At 34.4% G+C, this 19,496-nt stretch overlaps 1 protein-coding gene across 1 annotated transcript in view; it reads left to right on the top strand.

Moving 5' to 3' along the window:
• Positions 1 to 19,496, top strand: part of LOC120525014 (CTD nuclear envelope phosphatase 1A) — a 67,575-nt gene that overhangs the window by 38,535 nt on the left and 9,544 nt on the right. Inside the window, exons 2-7 of the mRNA XM_039746936.1 lie at positions 8,688 to 8,754; positions 11,751 to 11,869; positions 15,928 to 15,999; positions 16,137 to 16,253; positions 17,212 to 17,323; positions 18,470 to 18,554. Of these exons, the coding sequence (XP_039602870.1) occupies positions 8,688 to 8,754; positions 11,751 to 11,869; positions 15,928 to 15,999; positions 16,137 to 16,253; positions 17,212 to 17,323; positions 18,470 to 18,554 (572 nt within the window). The remainder of the gene's footprint in view (positions 1 to 8,687; positions 8,755 to 11,750; positions 11,870 to 15,927; positions 16,000 to 16,136; positions 16,254 to 17,211; positions 17,324 to 18,469; positions 18,555 to 19,496) is intronic.

The raw sequence follows: 19,496 nt of genomic DNA on the forward strand, positions 1-19,496 counted from the left end.
GTGGACAAACATGCTGCCAAACCACTTACTTTTCCTGCCATGGATGGAGCCCCATCCATCACAAGACAATGCTTCATATCCATACCATTGTCTTTGGGGTGAAAAAAGCTGAAATTTTCTCAAGGATCATCTTGCCAGTTGTGTGTCTTTCTAACGACGGTAAGCTGAACAGTTCCCCACGGAAGCATTTGTTGTCAAAAAAACAGACATATATACACAATTGTGCGTTATCATTTTTGTCGATGGACTAAACAACTGCTATTGACATGATCTTCAGGTCTTGTAGCAACATTTCAAGCAAGAATTTCAACCCTGCAAATGTTTGAAGTGTCCTTACTCTCCGGATTTCCCTGACCCCATCAGATTCAAATTTGCCTTTTACTTTTACGCGCAGACAATTTCCTGTTAGATTAGCCTTTGCAATGACAATTAATAAGGCAAAGGGCCAAACTTTCAAAAAGATATGCCTGTATCTGCCAAAACCAGTTTTCAGTCACGGACAGTTGTATGTTGCTCTCTCCAGAGTTCCATCTTTTCATTCACACACAGTCATATCCTCAAACCCACCTCATTTGGACAACTGTGTCTTTCAGTTAGTGTTCACCCATCCATAAATTATGCTGGTGTATACTACTCCTCGGTTCGGCTAGTAAATAATAATTCTTTACATTTATAAACCCCTTTCCCACTACTCAAAGTGCTGTCCACACTGGAAGATCTGGGATGCAAACCCCTGATCTCCTTACTGACAGACAGCAGTGCTACCGCTGTGCCACCTGTGGGCTGAATGTTGCCTAGCTATGTGGAGTGTTGCATTCATGGTCTGTACTACTATAGGAATTTATGTAAGAATTTTTGAAGGCTCATGAAATATGTTTATCTCTGCGTTTCTAGCCGCAGCAAATGCTGGGTCATTTGGAAGTTGCTTTTGGGCCACATTCATATGAATAGGCAGTGTCTAAACTAGTGCTAATCCTTTAAAAGGTAGGGTGCTTGATTAATTTCAACAGTATATTGTAGAAAATATTACAGTACAAACATGTTAATTAGTAAAATAAATGAACATTTCTGTAAACTAAATGTAAAAACTTGACTTTCTAACAATGTACCTTCTGTCTAATGATAGCGTTTTTTTTTTTTTTAAAGATCTCAGATTATGTTCCTTGGGGTTTGGGGCACTATGAAAGTTTCTGCTTTGTGCTGAAAGTGTTTGGTAGCTTAAGCAGTGTATCATACAGCTTGTGGCTATTGTCACTCTTGATGACCACAAGCTTAACTACCATTCCTCTTTGCTACTGCTTCTACAGAGTCTAGATAAGTCCCCAGAACAGAACCAGATACAGCCTCAAAGTAACGCTGTGGCTTCTATGTCTGTATTGCAATCCAAATTTCTTTCTAGAGGCTCCCTGATACTTGTTTATTTGGACCACCTTAAAGTCTACTACCTGGTTGGAAACTGAAGTTGTAAACAAACACCTTCATCTTCCAGGAGTCCATAGCCATTTTGTTTTTTTTGTGGCTGTAGTAGCTTTTCGAAGTCAAATATCTACTCACTTTCCGTTTTTGCATTCTGTTTGGTTTTTAATAATATTCTAATAAATAAATGTAGTAAATAATAATTTTTTGTAATAATGAAAGGTCTTCTAGTCTTAGGTTAACCTGGATGTTTGCCTTTGCTGTTTTTAATGCAAAATTGATGTTCAGTATGTTAATTAATAGCACAGTTAATTGGTGACATTTTGCTTACTTTGAAAAAGAGCATTTTTGACAAAAGTGCAAACTGTTAAAATTCAAATAACAAATATTGTTTAGGGTATAATTAGGAAAGTAATTTATTGATTCCATTTGCCCGCACAACCTGCGGCTCCCTGCATTCAAGGTGAATAAGTTGAAAGCAAAAAAAAAATCCATATGTCTAGGTAAATTTCATTTAGTGTTAACAACTAAGCTACTGATGAAACTTACCAGTAGATAAACCAATATAACCATAGACTGCTTACAGTGTATAGTGTTCTTGTGAGGTTTTATCAATTTGTTCCTCTACACTATTGTTTGAGTGTTCCTATAGTGTATCTCTATCACCCAAACCCTCACTTGTTGGAGACAGCTGAACAGAACTTGTCAACAGTGACTCCTCTCCTTGTGACACTTGAGCACAGCTGAATGCACTAAGAATAGAGAATTTTTTTGGTGGGGGTAGGGTGGTAATTGATCTGATGGAGCCAAAGAGATAAGTGTCGGGTGACGGCAGGTGCAGCACAGGTTTTCTGGTTATGTATGCAAAATTTGATTTGTCTGTGAGGCATTGTTCCCAATTATAAATCTGCATTTTTATTCTTGACCTTTATCAGTTATAAGTTGAGAATTAAACAAACTGACTAGTAAACCTAATGCTGCTTATCTTGATGTCATTAGTTGAATCTTGTCACTGACAAGAAACTCTTTAATAGCCTGGGCCACACTGTTATTGTTGTAATGGAACTAGTCATTTTATCAGAAATCTGAAGTTTAAGAAACAGTAGCTTTCCCAGTCATGCCAGCTCTAATGTGTCTCTATAAAGTCAAAGACTCATTCAGTGACCGTGAGGGGTATGCATTGCAGTTTTTGATTTGAATACTTCACATTGTGTTCTATGAAAGAGCATGTTGCTAGACTTTCTAAAAGGCTTTCTACTTTTGTCACACTGAGGCAGATTTCCTCTAACAGGTGCATAAAATTTGTTGTATTCAAACTTACTGACAAATAATAATGTTGGATTCTTGATTTATATTGAAAGGAATAAACAATCACATTGCATCTCTCTGGTGTAGTGCAAGAACACCTCCATAGACCTATTTTATTACTGCAAAATTAGTGTTTTTATTAGAGAGTGGTGGTTTATTATCCTCATTCTATTGCCCATTTATTCTATATACAGTAACGTTTTTAACTCCACTCCATTTTTGTATATGCTTAAGTTAGAGTGTGATCCTTATTTAAATGCAAAAAGACTTAATTTTTTTGTATTGGCCTTAATTTTTCAGCCTTGTTTAGTAATTACAGTCATTCATATTCTAAGCACATTCAAGCACTTCAGGGCCATTGGGAGCTTGGCCTTATCCTGGCTTCATCAAGAGCAAAGCAAGAAAGCCAGCCCCAGGCAGGGTGACCATCAGTCACAAGCCACAGTTACTCATACAGTCCTAGTCTAGAGTTGTCAATTAATCTAATGCTCATTTATTTGAGATGTGGGAGGAACGCCAGAGGGACTACCAGAGTACTTTAGGAGTCCATAAAAGTACAGGGATAGTCCATATAAACTGCAACCACGTTAGCTAGGGTTCAAATCCAGTACTGTATTAAATGAGGCAATACCATGAACTACTCAGATGCCTAACCCGTATTAAATGAAGCTTATGCATAAGTGGTTCTATGAATATTTTGGGTGGTGTTATGGTAGTGATTTAAAATAATACCTTTTATTACCCAATTCACATATCACTTCAGAAACAAGTATCACATAGTAAGGAATATTAAAACGTACATTTCACAAGAGCTGGGACAATGTTCAGGTATTAATTATGTCTACTTAAAGGCTGCAAGCAACAAACATTAGGTTTAAAAGGTTGTTATATACATATTTAATTAACCTTTTTAGTATCATTAAGTGCAAATGCAATCAAATTCTTAGCAAAGACTACTGTTTTCAAGATTTGCAGGTTGTTCTAGCCTCATGCCTGATGCTTGCTGGGATAAGCTTTAAGCGACCCTGTTCTGGATAAGGGGGTTTGGAAGATGGACTGATTGGCAGAATTCCGTTTAATTTATTCTTATAATGTGCACCATCATATCAAATTAAAAAAATTTAAAGAGAGACTAAAACACGAAAACTATACAAAATGAAAAAAACCTCGTAAATCTGGAGAAGTATGCATATAGGTGTTTTTAATTTCAGTTTTTCTAGATAATAGTAAGCAAAATTCCTTTCTACACAAATTTTAAAGAAGATTAAACCTAAGCTTATCTTTGGATAATGAGTGTCTACAGTATACTTTTACTACCCATGGCTGTTCTACAGTGTACTACTGTATAGGCATCAGGAAATGAACTCTTGATCTGTTTTTTGTAATATCAATTTATTGTAACCGTAATTTCATCTTATTGTTTGTGATACTAAGTGCCACCAGTGTATTGAGATAGAAAGGAGAAAGAGAATGTGAGACTTGGTTGCAGCAGGTGGCACAAGAATACCAACAGCTTTACTGAGAACACTTATAAGAATGTGCTATGCTAAAAGAGTCAGACTTAAGCTATAATTTAAATATTAAGACATAAAGGCTATCCTCTGGCATTAACAATTATAGTAGTACAGAGTGTGTGGGTCTTGTAACTAAAGGTTCTGTCTCCCATAGTTTTTAGTCAACCTTGAGATTGTAAGAAGAGATGCATCCTGTGATCACACAGTGTGATGTCATCTATAGGCATTGATATGATCTGTACAGTAAAGGGAAGGCAACAATTCGTTCCTTTATTAGCATTATTTATTTTATTATTTATTAGTATTAGTAGCCATTCGGTACTTTATATGGTAAAGAGAAGATTTGAAAATAAATTGTAAATTTAAGTGGAAAATATAGTGTTTTTAAGATGTTTTATATGGGCATACTTTTTTGTTCTTTTATGATCTATGCTGTTGTTTTTGTTTAATAACTTAAGAGCAGTGATCAGCATTTTTAAACAGCCTGAAAAATCACAAAATGGTCAATTCTGCTTAATCCAAATAACTGAATGCCTTTTTTGGCTAACTAAAGAGGAGGAGTATGCAATTTTTTGTAGTATCTGTGTTGTTCTGAGTAATTGTTTAAAACCATAAATACAGGCTCCATCAAGCAGTAGCACTTGCCATTATTAAGAAATCTTGCACAGTAGGAACACAACTAGGTGTTATACTATCTTGAATAATTAACCAAATATTTAAAGGGCTCATTTAAATGGGGCAGAGATATTTTAAAAAATATTCAGCAAGCAGAGTTTGCACCTGCCCTTTTAGACTTGATTAACATTGCACGTTTCCAGAATGTGTTGACATCCATTGTTGTTGATGATCATCTGACAAATCCTTTGGCATACATTTATTCATGGCTTGTCAAGTTCACAGTTGCTTCATTAATCCTTTTTTGAATATGAGAAATTAAAAGTTTACCTGAGTTTTATATTCAAAGCTCATTTGATATTAACTTGTAAAATGATACCTTAAAATGTGCAAGGATGAGTAATCTGGATTAGGAGTTTATTTTCATTTCATGCTTCCCATATAGTAAAGTAGAAATCAGCATTATAATGAGAATATTGTATATTTTTGAGGAATATTCACATTTTAGATATCTCTTTACATGTTTTGACCATTTTTAACATGATTTCTAGATATATTTTTCTCTGTCAGTGGCATTTGTAATTCTTGAAATTATAAACAATCATTTTCACCACTGGAACTCTTACTACAGTTCTAAAACATCACAACCCAATTGATTTTACACAAAATCCTAAGAGTATTTAAATTTGATTTCCTGAGCGAAAAACGTGTAATTGTAGTTGTCAAGCTTAAAAAGATCCATTCCATTAATTTTTTAAAATTTCAACAACTACTGTATAATTAAAATAATGAAAAGCATAATCTGCATGTAAGAATAGGAATATTCAGTTACAGACTATAGCACATACATAAGCTGACTTTTACTTTGAGTAAGTGCTGGTATTATAGCTGAAAATCTGTGCAAGCACTCTGACAGTGTGGCAGAAGAGGAGGCAAAGAAATCAGTGTTTGCTATATATAGATCCTGAAAACTGAATGTCACTGCTAGGGTTAGAAGTTCATGTGCTGTACAACACCATAGTCCTTGGTTCAAACTAGTCCAGGCTCTGCCTGTGTGGTATTGGCACTTCCCATTCAATGTATTAATGTTCCCCGCCAATACGGCTTTTTCTTTTTTAATCCCCTCCCACACTCATTAAACATGCAGATTAGTTTATTTGGCAAATCTTGGCCCAGCGAGAGTTAATGTGAACTGTGGTGGACTGGTTCCCCATTCAAACGTGGTTCTTTACTTGTGCCTAATACTGGTTTAAAAGACGCTTACTCCCTGGTACTTTGATCTGAATCTATTTTGATTAGAAAACCAATGAGTAGCTTCTTCGTTCAGGATACAGCGGGTCCTCAGGCCTGCATCCTCACCCTGCAGTCTCTTTGTGTTAACACAATACATTTTTTTCATTCTTTTATATGGTCTCCCTGGTACTTGTGTCCTAAAACATTTCAATCAAAATATGATTTATTTCTCTGAATATCCATATATACAGTGAAAAAATATGGATTCCCAAGAACATTTTTAAAATTTGAATAGTAAAAGATCAAGGCTTTGCATTTTAATGATACCAGATTTCTAATAGGACGAAAAGGGTTCAAAGCTGGATTTGAATTTTCAGCTTTTGTTTATTTTAATTTATTATAAAAGTAATTATAACCCATTAAAATTTAAAGCATGTTTTATTAAATGTGTCTGGACCTTTGGTTGTAGCACAGTAAATTATGGTGTAAGCTCCTCTCGGACTATAATTTGTACACAAACTGTATATTTACACAAGAAAAGCTTTAAATTTTATATTAATTGGCTAATCTAAACTGGATGTGTTTGAGTGTGCCCTTTGATGTATTGGGGCCTTATTCATGGCTGGATTCTTCTCTTAGCCTAATGTTCCTGAGAGATGTCATAGCTTCCATTGACCCTTTGTTGTAATAAGTAAGTTTGAAAAATTTGAATTTCCATTATAGGTCTACAGACAAAATAAGTATCTTGTTAGCATCAGGCATAATACAGGAATCCAGCAACGACAAGCAGGATGCCGCTGTGTTTTAGGAAGGATTTACTCGCCCACACACTCTCATTATAGGCCAGTTTATTGTTTAAAGGATAAAGTTAGTTATTAGCTTGACAAACAGAAGTGCTGTCATCAAAGAGCTTTTTAGGTATGGGGTGAAAAACCTATTTTTGAAAAGGTTTCGGCTGGTTTTGAATAAACTCATATTTCATAGTTAACATTCAGAGACTTGCAAAAGGGTGTTCAAGCTTTTCAGCACCACTTTTTATTTAAAATGTTTGTTGTTCTATAAGCTTATAAAAGGAAAGCACACTAGGTAAAATCAAAATTAACGGAATGTTTAGGTTACAACAGAATGGTTAAGGAAAACTTAGAAATGTATTGACAGAAACTGAACTCGGAAGGTAATGCTAGAAATCCCTCAATTGTTACAAAGTTGAAGCTGTTCACTACAAAGGGGTGGACAAAAGTTCTACCACAACTGTAGTAGAAACACAAATACAGGAAGTAATTAGTTGCAGTTATTCAAGTAAGTGTGGTACAACCAGTTACTGAATCTAAGAGACAAATACTATTCAAGGTCAAGTTAAACTCTTATCTCATCAATTTTATAACCTGATTATCCAGTTTAGGACTACAGAAAGCGAGTGGGTTTGTGGGGAATTTGTTTTTGTATGCTAGTAGTATTACAATTGCCTGGAAACTTTTTATCAAACTAATCCACTACCGTCTTGTTTATGCTACATTTTTAAATTACAATAGTTATGTCCTGAATGTGGAAATGATAATTACATCGTTATGCTGTAATGGGGGAAACCTAACTTCATGTCAAATTACCAAAGCTGAATTTCTTCTGAAAAAAATGAGCAACCGCAAGATTTGATTTTGCTGATATAGTATACAGTATATGATATATTTGCTGTAAATTCAAATAATATTTTTAATATGGAAAATGCAAAAATGGACTGCTGTGGTGTTTGGCTGTCTTAGTATAACCTGGCTTAAATCCGTTTTTCCTTTTTTTTTTTTTTCTCGGCTAAATGTTAAAATGGATACTTTTTGATGCCTATCTTAAAATCTTTGCAATAGTTTCACAGAGAAACTTTGTTTTGAAGTTGTTCTGAAGAAAATTGGTTTCTTTGTGCTTTTAATATAAGCATAGTCCCTTATTGGCCAAGCTATCTTATACTGCTTATATTGCAAGGTGAGGTTTAAATTTACAATTTCCTAGGCATACAGGAAGTCCACAAAAGCCTGCTGTTTACATTGTGGCTAACATAGAACAGCAGTAGCTCAGTCGGTAGAGCGGGTTGTCCAGCAATTGGAGGGGGTCGCAGGTTCGATCCTGGCTCCCGGCATGAGAATGCAGCTGTTGTGTCCTTGGGCAAGACACTTAACCTACCTTGCCTGCTGGTGGTGGTCGGAAGGATTGGTGGTGCCAGTGTTCGGCAGCCTCGCCTCTGTCAGTGTGCCCCAGGGCAGCTGTGGCTACAAAGTAGCTTATCATCACCCATGAATGTGTGTGAATTGTGAATGACTGTTGTGTTGTAAAGCGCCTAGGGGGGTTCTTGAACTCTAGTAGGCGCTATATCAAATACAGGCCATTTGCCATTAGAAAGCAATTGAGCAAAACAGAATTTACTGTTCAGCAGGTTATGTATGTCTTTTAGACACATCTATGCTTGCTATAAACAAGCATACAATCAACAAGTAAAACGTAATTGCTTATATTTTAAATGGTCAATCCTCACTTGCTTGTTTTAAATGTTTAAAATTTACTGCTTTGTGGTCATGTGCTGACATCTTTTTTTTTTTTTACCTTGTATTACAGATAATCCAGTATCAAACGGTGCGATATGACATTTTGCCTCTGTCTCCTATTTCTAGAAACAGACTCAGTAAGTATCTTCATTGTGTCAACAATGCTATAGTTACCTTAATAGATGCACACACTTAAACACCAAACTTCATATCTAACTTTTCTATGACCTGTGGAACAACTAAAAGACTTCAACAAAAGAGCAATAAAGTATGTAAGTAAATTTGATTTGAGCATGAAAAGTTGTAACCAAAGAATGAATATTTCTGGATTATTGAAAGATAAGTATAACAAATGTGACATTAAATTGTAAGGAAAGTAATGTATTTTTATTTATGTCCATATAGAAAACCAGAAAAATCTGAAAATTTAATGAAGTATGGGGTAAAAAATGTATTTGTTCACCATCATTTTCACTTGACTTTTCTTAGTGAAGGTAACTTCCTCCACATTTCTACTAGGGAGTTCCCAGATGAACATGGGCCAGTCAAGATTAAATTCCTCTTCTCTCTTGTATAAGCAATGGGTATGCTAACTAGTAGTAGCAATAGCAGTATTAAATAGATTCCCCGACCATCTTAGCAGATAATTTTATATTCACTGTTCAGGGAAACAGACCACTGTAACATGTTTGCAACTATAATGCAAAGTATCTGAATACAGCTCTTGCTTTGCAAATACAGAAATCACATTGCTTGCAGCAGCAGTCCCGGGAACTACATGTCCAAGATGCTTCTTCCAAAAACTACCCCAGGGTATAAAACAATAAGCTTTTTCGCAACTCCAGAAAGTACATTTAGATAGGATAGCTAGATCCCCTTGACACCTGAAATATTTGTGCATGGAAAAATGAATTGGTTTATTGCATGACAATATAAAATCTCTGTTCAAGTATGCTGGTGTAGTCTTTCCTGGGGAGGGTGATCCCATGGTAGCTCAAATGTGCCCTTTGGCACATCTGTCATTTCAGAGGCAGATTCTGCACTCAAAAGGTTACTGACTGCATAATCCTTCTGGTACACTTCAAATTTATAGGATTAAAAGAGAGAAAGATTAGTGTAATGTTTTAGTGTGTTTTTTTTTTTTTGTACATATAGAGCCTCCTAACTCCAAAATTGCTTTGAATAATGATAAAAATTTTTTGTTTGAATGCAGGTACATATATGCTGTCTAAGCAAAATTTCACTTTTAAAATGCTAATCTTATCAGCATTATAATAGACAAATATATTTAGCTGTGACTTTTAAATTATATTGTACCGGAATATGTTGGGCTCCAGCAAAGTGTATTTGTTTGCTCATATACTATGAATCAGTCAACTTTTCATGTGTGTTTATCATGTCTTCTCGCATTATTCTGAGGACCACACCTCCTAAAAAGGTAGTGAAATAGTTGGAAAAGTCTAGGAATGATTGAAAAACCATTTGAATATGAAATTTGATGCGAGTAAAACATAAGTAAATAGCTTTAATAAATAGCATTTTATGAAGCATATTGTATTCTTAGGGTTTATTGTTCCAATTTTCATGTCAAAACAATTAATATTCCATTTAAATTAATAGATTTTCATGTTATGAAAATTTACTGTGTGAAGTGGTTTTCAGGAACGGATTAGCTTTGTAAACTGGGGTAAGCCTTAATGTGGTTTTTGCGTTTGTTTTTAGTTTAGTCCGTTACTGGTGTCAAATTGTATCTTCCTATTTTGAAGTCCAGTTTTGAGCAAGAGAGTGAGATAAAACAGTATGAGATAATTGCACCTCTGTGCTTCCTCTTCTTTAATTCGCTTTTGAATTAGCTCATGGCCGTGTCCATTTTATTACTTATCAAGGTATAGCTCAATTCTGCATCTCAGTTTAAGAGACATAAGGTTCTACCCTGTCTAAACAAGATTTCACTTTTAAAATGCTAATCTTGTCAGCATCATAATATACAAATATATTCTGACACAACATATTTTAAGTCACAGCTAACATGTTTTATTGTTTTAAATTTTAAGCTCATTTGATGAGCTTCTCCACAATATATTATTGACTTAAACGTGTCCAGAGCTGTCTTATTAGTTTAAATTGATGTCACTCACCAGTATAATTATAGACTTTGCAATTGCATTTATTTAAAGAAATGTTCTTCAAACCTATTTGTTTGAAAGTGAAAGTGTTGGAAATCTGTTAATGTAGCTTACAAATTAATTTTAACATTCAGACTTTAGAAAACTCTCAAGATGCAAGGTAGATTAACAATGAGGTCAAAGAAAAGGCTGGCTTCAGTTTGTGTTTTGACACAATACTGATCAGTGCCAGTTGGCAATATTCAGAAGTAAAGGTTTGTTTACACAACATGCCCAGAATGTCAAAGCTGTTCACAAAATTGCTCTCCATGGTGACAGAAGAATACAAACCATCAAGCTTGGAAGTTAATACTGTGTCATATCTCTATATGTGTAGTTTAACTTTGAGAATAATCCTTTTCCTGTTTTGTTCTGTGGTACATTCTGAACCTAAATACTGTAAAGGTAAATGGCTTTTAAATGTAACGAATTGTTCCACTAAATGTAATCCACATTTTTGTGAATGTGGTTTCATTGTCATTGTATGTAAATCTAGATTAAAGGACTCTGTTTTTCAACTGCAAGAACAAGCATTGTATTGTATAAAATTAATGAAAAATGTTTCACACAAGAATGCAAGTCTCCTTGGCAATTTAATGTATACTCTGATTTAAAAAAATAACTGTTACTTGAAAAATACTGAACTTGAAGTCTTTAAATTGTTATGGAAGGTCATGTCATATGTGTAGTATTAAAATCAGAATTGTCTGTACTTGTGCAAAAAATCAAAATATATTTGAATAGCTTTTACGTTCACATAGATATTTTCAACAATGCAGTAAATAATAACATTAAAAGAGTAGTGAAATCTCTGTTTGCACACTCAGACTGGTGGTTCTGTTAATATTGCTGTTTAAGTCACAGACAGTCTGCACGGCTTCTATCAGAGACAGATAATTTTGTAGTAAGGTCCAAGTTTTCTGTTTATGCTTTAGAAGATATCTCAATCTTTTTATTTCTCTCCTTAGATGCAGTAAAACGAAAAATTCTGGTTCTGGATTTAGATGAGACGTTAATTCACTCTCATCATGATGGGGTTCTGAGGCCCACAGTGCGGCCAGGCACACCACCTGACTTTATATTAAAGGTAACAGTAATGCTTTTCTATAATTATGTATGCTCTATCACTAAAAATGTGGAATAAGATGGGGAAGGTGCACAAGACAAAAATTCCACACAGGCAACAAAAGACCATTTCTGAATGTTACTGCGGGTAGAGGAGAGTCATAAGCCAGACATCATCAAAGTCTGGGACATTTAAAATGAGAGGCACCATGATGTGGCTGGCAGCAAAGGGGTCCTGCTCATGGAGCCGGACCCTTGCTATCTAGTATCATTGCAGGCTTTCTACAGCCTACCATAGGTTTCTTTCCTTTTAATCAGAATAATGGATAAAAGATTAAACATTTCCAGGACCCGTTAAAGGGTATAGTGGCCAATATCCTCTGTCTCGTTGGAGGTTACTCCAGAATATAGAATTTAAAGGCCTGTCTTTCCAGATGTCCATTGACTGTAGCCTGAAAATATATGTGAAGGGAGATCCTGAATGGGAATGTTTTTTGTTGTTGGTTACATTTGCTTTGTATTAGTACTTGACCATTACTAACTTCATTATTATAGTTTTAATAAACTTAGTTTTTGTGACCAGTGGTTCTTAGTGCTGTGCAGATTTAAAATAAATAATCAAGATCCGAGAGCGTGTAGGCTCAGAATCGGGTTCAGGTGTGCGCATGATGGCTCTGCTCTGGCTCTGATTGTAGTGCTTGACTGATCGCACACTCAAGTGCAACTGTGAGTGGATCAGTTGGGTGCCACATTCCCTCCTTGGAGTAGGCAGAGGGTCACAACTGTGCCCAATCAAGCCAGTATTAGGAGCCTGCATTGCAGAGAGAGGAATGGAGAAGGTCAATGAAAGAAAATTTACATGAGCGCGAACAAGAGTTGAAAGTTTAAAGGGAATGGAAAGAAGGCCGGAGAGAATGGTAGAGGTGGCTGGTTCATGAAAGGCAAGTTTTCAGTTGAGTGTAGGTAGGTAGCTGGGAAAAGGGCCCCAAAGAAGAGCATATCACAGGTGGTCAAAGGGGCTAAAGAGAGTCACTCTGGCTGAGTAGCTTTAGGTAGCTGGAGTGACCTGTTACTCATGTGGTTCCTGCTTTTGGCTGAAGAGTGGCAGTGGGAGTTGCAGAAGGGAGGCTGGGTTTGGCACCCAGCCAGGGCCACAGACTGCAGGAGGGATCCAAGCATGGATATAGAAGGTCATTGATGCTGCTCAAGCTGCTGTTCCTCTTATACAGGAAGATGTGGGCTTTTAGAAGTGGTTGTAGTAGGGCGTTTTGAGGGTTTTATTTTCTCCTTTTAAAAGAAAGTTTCCTGCTGCATGGATTTTTAAAATCTGTAATTTTTATTAACATTTATTGCTTTGTTTAACCTCCATATATTATACAGATTTTACCGATTATTTATTTATTTATTGGATTTGTTAAAGGCTATACTATTTGCATTGTTATGGATTGTTTTAATAAAAACATTTTTGCACCTTCCCTTTGCTATAAGTGTGTGATCTGTTTTGCTTGACTCATCTCGTTCTATGACTATCGACAGTTCCAGGTTTAAAAGGCTCGCAGTAGCTACAACGGAGTTTGGAGCAGACCCAGACAATCAGTTTTATATGATATCTTGAATTGCTAGTTTTTGGTTAGCATGACTTTAATAATGTCATCTGCATTTTCAAAGTTTAAGTCTTTCACTGTATAAAATTATTTTTTTAAATATTTCTCTATATAAATATGCATATTTCAATAAAATATTTGGAAACAAAATAAAAACACTTTTAGGAAATGCACTGGGTTATAGCTTACTTAAAATATAACAAGCTTTCATTTTGCTCCAGATTTGTATTAGGATTGGCCGCAAAATGTCTATTTTGTATACCTACCATTTTTATATTATGTTTCTACAATGAACACCATTTCAAGGTGCTTCATAAGTGTAGGTTCCTGGTCTAGTTGTTTTTGTGCAGTGCACAAATTTGATGTGATTTGCTGAGAGAGTTTGTTTCTATGTATGAAAAATATTGGGGTTTAAAATGGTGATTTTGGGCAAATATTTGAACATTCAAGTTAATCTTGCTTGATTTAGGTTTACTTTTATTTTTACCATCTTTATGAAGTGGTTAGTACATTGTATTATGACCAAAAAAAGCCCAAACACCTTTGTGAATAATATTTGTTACTGAAGTCCTTGAGATTCTCCTGATAAACATCTAGTACTGTATTGTTCACAATAGAAAAAATCTGGTATAGTAGTCTTTCTTTCCAATGGTTTTTAAAGATGTAGTGTTTTGTGTTCAGCACAAGAGAATCATTTTCTGTTGTGAGGCAATATTTCATGGGATGTGTCAGAAGAGAAATGTTTTGTTCAGCATGGACTCTGTTATATCTGGGGGAAAGTATTTCACACTATCTTCCGCAGTTACAGCCTCACGTGTGGTGGTGGTGATAGTGTTATGGTTTAGGGATGCATTGCTACATGAGGCACGCTTTTAATATGGGGCTGTACAATGACCAGTTTAAATTCTACCTGCAGCCTTATGGTTTCATGTCCGTTACCTTAAGCTACTGTGATCTGTTTCCAATCAAAGAACTAGACCAGATATATTGAATATGTTTATTTTTATATACTTTAGGTTAGGACAGAAATTTTAGCTTTGTTACCTTTATATTCCTTTATAGGGGTTTGTGCTCTTTAGTTCTGTAATAGTCTTGACCTGCTGAGAATTTGACATATGACATTTAATAATCACTTTCTGTAATTTGAGATGATGCTTAGCAAGTACTAATGTACTTGTAACATTCAGCATCTGCATTAATTTTTGTTTAAACCAATAGTTATGTTGATTAATAATGTTTTAATATTTTTATGTCCTTCAGCATTAGTTCTGTGTTTGGTCATGAAACATTATAACTGATTGTTCAACTGAGAAATTTGCATTGTAATATGAATTATGGCACTATGGATATAGTAACTTGGTTGTTTGTGTGCATTATTTATGCTTTATATGCATTAATATATTGTGTAGCAAGAGATTCTGCTGTCTTCAGTTCATTTGTTCCAGGAGGTGCTGCAACTTAGATAAATTTACTTTATTTGATGGTGTTAATACTATAGTAATAGTATACTTCTAGTGTATTCTTTGGCAGATGTTTATTCCCAAAATTAGTTACTTGATCAGAATAAGTGCAATATACTTTTTGTGGGATTGTTAAATCCATGAAGTTTGGTATCCTCCTGCACAGAATAAAATAAATAATGAAAGAAAAGTACCAGAATACATTATTTTTGGGGAGATGCTTTAGTGAGCACTGCCAATTTTTCCTCTAGTTCTGAGCTTGTGGTATTTGAAATCCAATAGCGGGACTGAAATGCAGATTTTGAAGTTATTTTTCACAGGGTGACTAATTTCTGTCTGGTGTTTCCGTATTATGTTTGTTTAGAATATATTTCAATCTAAATATTACATGCAACTTTTTATTCAAGATATCAAGACTTTCAAGTTCATAATCAAATTTCGAGTTTTCCCCTTAAGTTAAACAAGGTTTATGTAAGTGTTGCCTAAAAGCACTTCATCTAATTTCTCAGTTGAGTTTGGGGTGACAATGTGCGGGCTCTTTGAGTTAATAGATTTTTGTTGTCTATTACTTCAGTTATTTTTCTCCACGTTTTATAACTGCAAAAAACTTGATTTTCCTTTAACAATGGTAACCTCACCAAAAAGCTTCCTGTAGCTGCTGATCAAACTTGTGTAGGAGGTATTTTGACACCTCTCTCTTTATATATCTGTTTATCTCATCTCCTTTCCTTTACGACACATATTCTCCAGTATTACTATTTTTCCCCTTATTGGTGTACTACCTATCTGATTGTGAACTGAGAAATGCCTTTTGTGGCAGTTTTTAACTTTGAGCTTCAACACAGAGTTCCATGCACCCCCCTTCCTAGGGATTCAGTATAATTTGTTCATCCTTGATCATTTAAACTATGTGTGAAAGTTTGTTTTATTTGTTTAATCAGTGTCTCTGTATATTTGTACTGTTGAAAGAAATATTTGTTACTACTAACTCGATCATTTTTTCCTTTTTCTTATAGGTTGTAATAGATAAACATCCTGTCAGGTTTTTTGTACATAAAAGGCCTCACGTTGACTTCTTTCTGGAAGTGGTAAGTACCAAATGGTGTTATGGCTCATCATTTTTTTTCCTTTAACAAGAATCTTAAGTTTGTGCTATTGGGAGATATAAAGCAACACTGTGCACTATGAAATATATCCTTGGATCTATTTACTTTCTCTTCTACAGGTGAGCCAGTGGTATGAACTGGTAGTTTTTACTGCCAGCATGGAGATCTATGGTTCAGCTGTAGCTGACAAACTTGACAACAACAGAGGAATTCTGAAGAGAAGATATTATAGACAGGTAGTGGATTTTGTATCATTATATAAAATGTTTTTTACATAGTGGATTTTATTTCTCCTTATGGGTTTTAGGAATCTGTTTTTTTAAAAACAGTACTTAATTGTTTTCTTTATATATTTTAGATGACTGTTTTCAGTGTAATTGTTTATGATGCACTTGGGAATTTCATCATTAAAAAGCAAAATTGTACCTAACTAGTGGTTTCTGATGTTGAACATAGTAATAGGACTCTGAATCAGGAGTTCACTTTTAGGATTATGCTGAATGTATCTGTTGTAGATCCAGACTGAGCAGAATCCACTAAAAGATCTTTGTAAAGAAAGCTATAATAAATTTTTAATCCCATTTGGATACAACTTAAATTGGGCCTGAGGGCTTTCATATGTTGACCCATGTCCTGGCACTTGGTTAGTTAGTGATAATACAGGCTGAGCTTGGTTTTCAGTAGATGATTCTGTAAATATAAAAATGAGAATAAAATAGTCTGTAGCTTAGTGTAATTATTTCCAGTTTTGATTTTTGTCCTGCTTGTTTTAATAATGTGATAGGCAGATACTTGAAACCATGTTGTTGATTTCCTATTCATTTTACAGCTCTTACATTATTTGTTGTCATAATCTTTAAGTAATAATCAAAAGTGTCTTACTCACGTGATAGAAGTGAGACATGGCTTACTCTCTTTAAAGATGTAACAGTAATCAAAAATAAAGATCTAGGATGTCAATTTTCTCTTCACATAGGAATATTAGACGAGTTTCAAATATTTATGCAGTGCTAGTGCTGTCACTATAGAATCTATTATTGAGATTTAGGTAAGACTAATATATCTACTGTGAAAGAATTCAAATGTTAAAAATGAAAAAAACATGGAGGCTGCAAATTCTTTTTTGCATTGCTATAAAATGCTGCTGCTTTCTCAGGACCGAAAGCTTCCTTAATGATTTCATTTTCTTTACAGCACTGTACGTTGGAAATGGGTAGCTATATTAAAGACTTATCGGTAGTACATCATGATCTTTCAAGCATTGTCATTTTAGACAACTCTCCAGGAGCATATCGCAGCCATCCAGGTAAGAACACTTTGTTTTTTTATTAAACATGTTAGTTTTTTGTTGCAAGTAAGTATTAAAAAAAAATCATTAAACTGCTGCAATAATATGAATTAAAAAATTATTTTTATAAGTGAGTTAATTCTGTCTCCATAGCAATATGGTATACCTCCAAACAAGAGTACACAGAATAAACGGTGTAGAAACCTTTCATTTTTATTAACTATGGTTTCAGTTATAGTAAGGACCCAGAATTGCTTCATCTTACTGTGTTAATAGCTAGTGGAGGCATAAACATTTGATATCTACAATCCATTTTATACAGAGTATCCATAAGAGACTTGTATGATCAGGCAAATACTTAACTTAGTTTTTAATACTACTTTTATTAATATGCAGTAAAGAAGAGTAAATAAATAGTTGCCTCTTACATTAAAATGCAAACAGGATAGTAAATTTTTTAACAAGGAAGACCAATAATAAGATATAGATCTGAAATTATGGAGGTTATTTGCAAATTGTGAAAGTAATATATGACAAGCCAACAATAGTAATGTTCTGTTATATATTTTAGGAAAAAAGGTTAGGGGAACCTAAGGAGAGAAAAACATTCCTGTTCAAACGACTTGTTTAATATTTGTGTTATGTAAACCCTAATCAACAGAGAATTTTAGACACTTTGTATTGAATCACCAAGAAATATCACCTGCATGCAGTCAAACGAACAGTCAAGCTCTAACCTCTCAAACCTGATTTGTGTAGTCTGCATTTATGACTAACTATTAATGAGACTTTTCCTTTTTATGCATTAAATAACATTTAAAATTGGCCAGTCTCCATTTAAAGTTAAATAAGAAACTTTTCTTATTTGTTCATCTAAATAGAAATATAGTAATTAGATTTTCTCCTGGATATTTTAGGTTGTTTGTTTTTAATTTTGGCCATATTTTGTTTATGAAGCATTGAGACTTTGTAGTTTCAATATGACCATTTAAATAGACCTTGTCAGATTTCTTAGTTATTTAGAGCTTAATGCTGTGTTTTCACTGGATGATAGTTATTTAAAGCTAAACAGAAATAATGAAAAAAAAATTAAGATTAACCATCACTTTCTCTTATTTGCAGTATTGACAGACTTTGATAACCATGTGTTGTATTCTTTTTCAGATAATGCAATACCTATAAAATCTTGGTTTAGTGATCCCAGTGACACAGCACTTCTTAACCTGTTACCTATGCTGGATGCACTGAGGTATTTTTCTTTTTTTTTCTGTCTGACTTTTACATTTTTTGCTGTTTTTGACAAAGAACAGTTGTCAGACGTCTTGTCATTTGGTCATAGCAGCACACAAACGCCAAGCAAATTAATTCAAAATAATATAGGTCAATATTGAAGTAAATATTTATGATTTAGATTAATAGCATGATGAACAGTACAACTTGTGGTAATACATTATTTGGAAACTATTTCATAAAGTCATATGGTTCTCGCGGTATTTCCCTATTACAAGCTCCAACCAAAAAGTAAATTGTGTATTAGTCATCATAATATGCTTTAACACTAGTTGCCTAGTTGAAACATTGTCTCTGTTACTGTTTATCAGACTTCAAGGTGCTTCACCATGGATTACAATGTCTTTTGGCTTTTGCTGCATCCAATGTCATCAGAAGCTTGCTCCTATCTTGTGGTTTACTTCTAGTTTCAACTTCTTAAGACTTTTTCTTCCTTACAGAAATACAAATAATGAAAGGAAACTTTCACAAGCTATCATAGACTTAAACGTGTAGAGTCCTTGAAAACCGTGTGTTTAGAATCATTTGAACAAGTAACTTGAAGAGCAACTCAAAACAAAGCTTTTTACACACTTTTATATGGATACATACTGAAGATTAACCCCTCAAAAGTAGAAAACATTAGTATGCTGTATGTGGTAATTTCCCAAACTGATTAGTAGACAGGAGACAAATATTACAAAAAATAACAGTGGGCTATATTGGATCAGGTCATTGGTTGTATTCTTAAGTGAGCTATTTATATACTTTTTTAAAATGTATGATAATTACATGTTTTTGGCTATTGTAAGTAAACTTACAAAATTTGCCAGTCATGCTAAAATGTGTCAGATGCTGAATGAGTCTTTTGCAAAAACAAACTACACATGGACAGTTTTCATTACTGGAGAGTCCATTTGAA

This window comes from Polypterus senegalus, chromosome 3, assembly GCF_016835505.1.
Source record: "Polypterus senegalus isolate Bchr_013 chromosome 3, ASM1683550v1, whole genome shotgun sequence".
Taxonomy (NCBI): Eukaryota; Metazoa; Chordata; class Cladistia; order Polypteriformes; family Polypteridae; genus Polypterus; species Polypterus senegalus.